Genomic DNA, 7,157 nt, shown 5'->3' with positions numbered 1-7,157 from the left:
TGGGCTCGGCTGCTCTTCTCCCGCGTTATAACTCTTTTCAGGTGGTTTCCTGCTTGGGAAAAAAAAAAAAAGCTCTTTCCAAGCGGTGCGGGCGCCGAGGCAGGCGTTCGCCCTAGTGCGCTGCAGCTAGAGCTCGTTAAAAATTCAAATCGAGGGGCTTTTTAATTAAAGCACTCTCCCGGGGATTAAAAGCCGCACAAAGGCTGGTGCGTGAGGAGCTGAAGGTTAAACTTGAATCCTTTCGCTGCCTCGCTTGGGAGAGAGACGAAAAGTAAGCAAATGTTTGCACTGAGGGGGTAAAGTGGATTGTAAAGCCTGGGATGGTTCAGTGTTATTAGTCTAGTTGTTATCAGTCTTAAACTCCTGATAATTGGGACTAAATTATTTGCTGTGAGCAGCGCATCTCCTCGTTTGACTTAAAACTCACTGTAAAGTCAGACGCCTCTCCACAGTAACACCGATACTTGCAGAGGGTGTGTTTGCTGGAGCCAAAATGCGCCTTTTTTTGGAGGCGCCTGCGAGGTTTGTGCCAGGATCTAATAAAAACCCTCGGCAGCTGCGTGTAAATCCTGCTGTAACCTGTCACACGCTATTGTACCCGAACTCTGGGAAACACGCTGGCGCCGCATACCAGGGTGTTGCTGCGCCTGAGGTGTGTTTGCTCGCTGCACTAACCCACTATGGCTCATTTATTATCGTTAAACGCACTTGAGGTGTGTATTAGCTGCACGCCCTGCTGAATGTCCCCCGGGCAGGAGAGGTGACACCTTGCTGTGCCTGAGGTGCAACAATATACAGGCAAGGTGTGGGCTGTAAGTTCTTCTAGCATAGTTCGTGGTTGCTGTTGCAATACCCACACCGGTTCATCGGTGCTTTATTGGAGGAGTGTGGGTGTGGAGCTAGGCCAGATGGTGTATTGTGCCTTCTGAAGGAGCCTAAGACTCTTTTCAGCAGCCAGGTAATGCATTATTGCTCCTGACATTCAAACTGCTAATCTACTTTATATTGGTGCATTTCCAAGCTAAAGCTATGCTTCTGCCTGCTAGATGAAAATGCAAACGCACTGGTCAGGCTTTTCCTTTGGGTGATGGGCTGTTATTTAGCAGAGGGGAGAGCGTGCAGGGGAAGAATGAGTTGGGCGCTGTAGCTCGTGGGTGCTTGCAGGAGAGACGCGGTGTGACCACCTTGGAGGAAAACTCAGGAGTTGCACTAGGGGTGCTGGAAGTTGTCTTTCACTTTTGAAACTGGTGTCTGGTAGGTTATTTGTTGGTTTAGAACAGAACTGTGCCTGTTTTCAAAATGTGCGTTAGCTAGAGAGTCTCTTTTTTTCAACCATGTGGCTTGAATAGCACAGTGCTGGTTGTAAACAGGGTGGTGGGAGGTGGCTGGGAGACTGTCGCTTGTTTGTAGTTGGCCTTTCCTTTGTTTCTTCAAGCTGACTGTGTTTTGATATCAATGACCCTTGAAGAGCAGCGAGATCCATTTAAGCATCTTTTTGCATTTAAAAAAAAAAAAAAAGCTGAGAAGGACTGTCTTGGCCAGCAAGTCCAGTTTGTGACACAAAGTCCAAAATTCACATGCTGCTTTTAATGATTGGGGATTAAAGGCGTAGTCTTCTCGCAAGGATTTGCTGTACGTTGGGGCTAAGTTTCTGACTGCAGTCTGTTCTGCTGGTCTTTGCTCAAGAGGAGGCTGGCGCTGGCTCAGCGTGGGCTTGCTGCGGGTCAAAATGGAGAGGTAGGAGGGCTCTCAGGGCCTTTGGCTGGGGAAATCGAAGGAAGGCCGGGGCTTGAGATGTGCTGGCAAGTCTGGCAACCAGAGGCAGGAGCTGCTCTGTGCTCGGACGTCTGATTCAGGCTAGAGTGGTCTTTGCTTTGCTCTCATCCTGCTCTCCTGGGGAAAAATACTGGCTAAAGATAGATGCCTTTATAAGAAAGATGTATAGAGTGTAAAGAATTTACTAATGTAATGGAAGCCTATAAAGGAACTTAAAAGGTAACTGGTGTGTGATAAATTCATGCTTGTTTTTTAACAGAAACATGGTCAAGCTCATCATCCTGGCTATCTCCTTTTAAGGGAGTATTCTCAGAAGCACCAAACCCTAGATGTTAAACCTAATAATTCAAAAGTAGTTATTCAGGAAATGTGGAAGGACTCTGACCAAAAGAAAAAAAAAAAAAAAAGAACTGCTGGGACTGTGGACAAAGGCATTTCAGATGCTGTCTTTGGGGTCTATGAAACAGAGGTTATAGCGAATGTGTTCAGCTTGAAAATACAATTAAACAGTCTGAAAATTGAATGCAAGTTTGAGCCTGAGGCTGTTAAACATGAAGCTGATTGTTTCACGGTCTCCTGCACAGGAAAGAGTATTGGCTTTGCACTCTATTTATCCTCTTCCTGGGGAAAAGATGAAAGCATTTTATATTCATACAGACAAATATTTGTCTATCTTTCAGATTCTGCCAATCTCCCAAGGTCGGGGCTTGAACCCAGCCAGATAAAGTCAAAACAGCCCCCCCCGCCTTTTCCCAGCCATGCGAACGGCGGGATGAAGCTGGAAGCTGTGGTCGAGCAGCTGCAGAAGCAGCAGCAGAAGCAGCAGACGCCTCTGCAGATGGATTCCAGGGAGAGACAGCAGAGGCAGATGAGGGAAGCCCAGCTGCTCTACACGCAGCAGCTGGCTGTGCAGCAGGCTGTCCTAGCAGCCACATCTGGCAGGGCTTCGGGCGGCTCTGCTGTTGGTCCCTTGGCCAGAGGCCCACCTGCAGCTGGAGCTACGAGGGCTTTTGATCAGAGCAGCATGAATTCGGAGCCGGAAGAGGAGGATGAAGAGGAGGAGGAAGAGGACGAGGAGGAGGAGGAGGAAGAAGGGGGTTTGGATGGCGGCGACCTTGAGGATGGCGCTGATGTGACTGGAAAAGGAACCTGCTCTGCTCTGAAATACTTTCATGCTCCCAAAGTTGCCCATCACAACCAAAGAGTGGCCTCTACCTCTAATCCTCACCAAGCGTCGGGGCACCCGCGGGGACAGCAGGGCAAAGAAGAACAGGGTAAAGACACTACTAAGCAACCATATTCCGGTTCCCCATCCGGACGCCAGAGCTGGCGGTTGGATGAGCAGCTCAAGCAGGTCAGTGCTAACATTGCTTTCTTCTGAGTGAGAGTGACCATATTCAGGCAGGCTGGGGATTTCTTTAGCCCAGTGCCTCAGAACAAGCACTGGCTGTTTGTGAGTGGTTTGGAAACAGTGTAAGAATGGGGCATGTGTGGAGCGATGCTTCCCTGCTGTGCTCTTCCAGCTTTATTCTTTTATAAAGATCTTGATTTGTTTTACAGATAACAGATTTCAACAGCTAATGATACAGAAACCTTTGTGGAGAGGTAGAGGTTTGATCTTTGGCTCATTTGTCTTCTATCTCGCTGCTGCTGTGCCCTTCAGAATGGAACAGGCTGGTGTTATATTTATTTTTGGCGCTGATGCTTGCCTGCTAATGTCTCGAGTTATTTCACGTATGACATCTATAATCCCTTTGTGCAAGGCCCCAGTGACACTGGTCGGTGGCATGGGCAGGCAGGGATGCTTCGTTAGGGTAGGAGGTTAATTTTGTGTTTCAGTGAAGAGTTGCTACTCCTTGTAGAGAAATGCCATAGGCTCAAGAATCCTTTTCTTGGTTGTGAGTGGGGATTTCAGTTGATGTAGCACTTGGGTGCTGTTTTGTTAAGGAATGAACTTGAGCCGACTTTCTGAGATATTTATGTGTGTTGAAATTGAGCCCAAGGACTGCATCTTTTAAATAAAGGTGCATTTCGTTGTCTTTTTCTACAGAGTGTGAAGAGGACTAGGTCTTGCTTCAGCTACAGTTCTTCGAGCTCAGAAAGCTTGTATGGACAAAACCAGAGCTGGTTTTCCTTTCCTCCTGCAATCCCCATGTAGTAAAAAAGCCAGAGCTGCTTTGAGGTGGCTACTGTACTATCAGTGTTTGAAAGTGTGCTCTGGGCACTCGGGCAGGCTCTCCCCTTAGCTGTTGGTGGCATGCACAAGATGATTCTATTTATGCTGTCACGGTCAGCAGTTCCAGGAGGAGCTGCTAGAGCTCAGCAAGCTTTAGTTCTTCTCCTGTTCTGCTTAGTGTGTCCTGTAGGCTCCTGCAAAACAGTACCAGTCTGGTGTACAGCAGCGCACTGGGCAGGAATGTCTGTAAGTTGCCAGGTGAATGGCATTTGTGGTGGTGTTGAAGTGGTCCTGGTGCACGGGATGTGGCAGGCAACCAGTTGCTGTGGTGTCTTCTTTGTGCTGGCTTCTCAGGAGGTTGCATTAAAAAGGTTCCTCAGGTGGTTGTAGGGAAATTTGGTGGGTATGTTGGTCAGGGGATGGTTACTAGAGAAATTATTTCAGAATTTACTGGCCAAAGCTGCTTCTGTGTCTCTGGGTGGAGAATAGTAGGCAGGACTGGTGTGAGGGGGATCGGTTTCTTAAAAACAACTACCAATAAACCTAGAATTAGTCTTTGGCTGGTTTTATTTCTAGCTCAGCTGGTGCTAACAAGTATGTCATTGTGCTTCCTTCCAGTGCTTGCTTATCTTGTGAGACTCCTGTGAATCTTATGGAATTAATAGGCTTGATTCCTAGGTCGTGCTGGAAGACAAATGATGATAAGCATGCCAGACCGGGTCTTAGCTGGTATAGAATAGCAAAAACAAAAACCCCAAACAAAAAAACTCTTTTTATAATTGGCATACTCTGCACTAATACTAATCTGGTTACTTTGGCCCATTTCAGCAGTAACCAAGCATTTCGGTAGCAGGTTGCAGCTCAGTCTGATTTCAGGCCAACTTATTCTGGAAGCCAAAGCACATTCTGGGAAGCAAAACAAAGAGGAAAACTCTCTTGCAGCTGTGTTAAAGTACTCTTATTTCACTGCTGGGGAGGGGGAGAGTACAGCAGTAAAGAAAGGAATTGGAGAAATGCACAGACACCAAGTTAAGGAATGGATTATTAAGGAGTATCAGGGACAAGATGTGCTGCAACACTGGTGGGTGGTGGGAAATATGGTAGAAAGCGGGCAGGTTCACATGTTGTCCCAAAATACCATCGCCTGGTGCAGTCAGTGAAGATGGAGTGCTGGGCTAGATGGTCGGCCCCAGCAAGGCACGGCTCCTGTTCGAAGTCACGCTGGGGAGCCGTGTCGTTAAGGTGCCGTGGCGTGTTCATCAAGCCATCTTCAAGTGCCCAATATGCGTGATGCCGGTGCGGTATAATCACCTTGAGTAGGGTAAATATTGCAGATCAACTTGTTTGCATTCACCAGTGGAGTCTGCATACCAGGGAGTAAAAATTTAACTGTGCTATGCCCATTCCGAGCTGAGGAGCGGGGAGGGGGCTGCGTGGAGGTGGAGATAAACCAGCGGGGACAGGCATGGCAGCGAAGAGGGAGACTTGTGCGTGCTGCGGTGGTCTGGCTGCGTCATTTTATGTGCTAAACAGTAGCGTGCTGCCCCAGCACAAGCCTTGCTAGAAATTTTTCATTTTCAAGGCATACTTTAAACATACTGGACTTTTCCTTTTTGTCCTTGTCTGAAATGGTCATTAAAGAAAAAACAGGATCAAATGCAGAAGTGCTAGTGTTCTCCAGGTTTTTTTCAAAATTATTCCTGAACTTGTGTTTTTTTCCTTCTTTCTTTTTTTTTAACTTCTGTTGAGATGGGGGCTAATAACCAGTCAGTGTACACTGCTTCCAGCTAGCTCTGCTCTGGGAGCATTTGTGGTATGTGTAATGGCTGTTGCTTGCAGAAGCGGGGCGGGGAGGGGGAAGTCACTTCTATTTCTTTTCAAGTGTGGCTTGTTCTTCTGAAAGTGATGCCCTTGGAGAAAAATGTATGTTGAAAGCGTAAGGCTGAGATTGCCTGGGAGGTACGTGGCGTGAAAATGGCAGAAGGATGGAAGCTACCAGCAAGACGAAGCCTCATTCTGTCCGGTCCCGGACAGCCAAGTAAATAATTGTAGAACAAGCTGGCAGACAAAAGAGCTGGCTCAGCTTATGACATAGGGGCGGTGGGAATCCTGTCAGCACAAAACAACAAGGGAGTGGAGTTGCCTGTCGGGGAGTTGCAGTCCGGAAAGAAGAGCCGGGGCGGGGTGTGCTCAGCTCACTTCGACTTGCTTGAATCCCCTGCAAAGCCCTCACGGCTCCCGCAGCCGTCCTCGAAAAGGGTGTTGTGGGCTGTGCCTGTCCTTGAAGAAAAATGAGGTTTTAATTCCAGGAGTGAAAACGTCACTCTCAGCAGATGGTTGGGTGTGGGTCCTGGTCCCGTGGGTTCTCGCATTGCTCAGCGATGTCTCTGGTTTCCAGGGAGAGCCATGTAGGAAAGGCAGGACCACAGCCACCCTCTTGCTCCTTTTCCACTCAGAGGCCGGGGAGCCTCGCTAGCGTGAGCAATTTTGTCAGGCTGTTACTACAGCACGTGCGTCAGTCCGTGCATTCCTTCGTGGAATGTAAAAGTAAAGCCAAGGTTTTCAGGCATCAGCTGATATTTAATGCCTTCTTAAATGCAGCAAGGTAAGTCTCCATAAAGCAGCTGTCTGACTTCCAGAGAGTGGTTTGTGGTCTGGTTTTTGGGGATGTCTAGTGTTAGATTCTCAGAAATCACCAATCACTCCTGAAAATCTTGACCTAAACTTTTACAAAGGTCGTGGTGTTTATTAAGATAAGTCAGCTTAAAATAATTACTTTGCTTTTGCTCTAGGCTCCAGGAATGAGTGGCTGAGATTCCATAACCTTAAGTATGTGCCTCAAGTGGTGTGTGTGTTGAGGTATTGCTCAGGAGATACTCATTAATCCAGAGGGGCTGAAGGTCCCAGGAATAAAAAAGCTGCATTTCACACGGTGCACTTTTTGCCTCCTAGCAGAGCCCAATCCAAGGGTTAGATTTTTAATTCTTTACGTGGGTCACTGGGTATTTTTATGATATAGTGGGAGGAGAGTTCTTCATTAGTGGCTGATGTTAGATATTTGCTTTCTTTTTCACTGAAAGTTGTTTCCTGTAAGAACACATTTTAATTCTGAAATTGCCAATTGCTCCTTCTCGGAAAATTTATGGTTTGAGTTTGTTTTGATGAAGTCTTCATCCCCGTGACACTTTGCTTCTGCCCTAGCACC

At 47.4% G+C, this 7,157-nt stretch overlaps 1 protein-coding gene across 1 annotated transcript in view; it reads left to right on the top strand.

The window, feature by feature from the left end:
* Positions 1-2,494: 2,494 nt before the first annotated feature.
* The window catches only part of ARID3B (AT rich interactive domain 3B (BRIGHT-like)), a 27,862-nt gene continuing 23,199 nt past the window's right edge, over positions 2,495-7,157 (top strand). Inside the window, exon 1 of the mRNA XM_009876905.1 lies at positions 2,495-3,130. Coding sequence (XP_009875207.1) covers positions 2,549-3,130 — 582 coding nt within the window. The 5' untranslated portion in view covers positions 2,495-2,548. The remainder of the gene's footprint in view (positions 3,131-7,157) is intronic.

This window comes from Apaloderma vittatum, unplaced genomic scaffold (assembly GCF_000703405.1).
Source record: "Apaloderma vittatum isolate BGI_N311 unplaced genomic scaffold, ASM70340v1 scaffold27539, whole genome shotgun sequence".
NCBI lineage: Eukaryota > Metazoa > Chordata > Aves > Trogoniformes > Trogonidae > Apaloderma > Apaloderma vittatum.
Note: the sequence above shows the minus strand (reverse complement) of the source record. Positions and strands in the feature narration are given on the sequence as shown.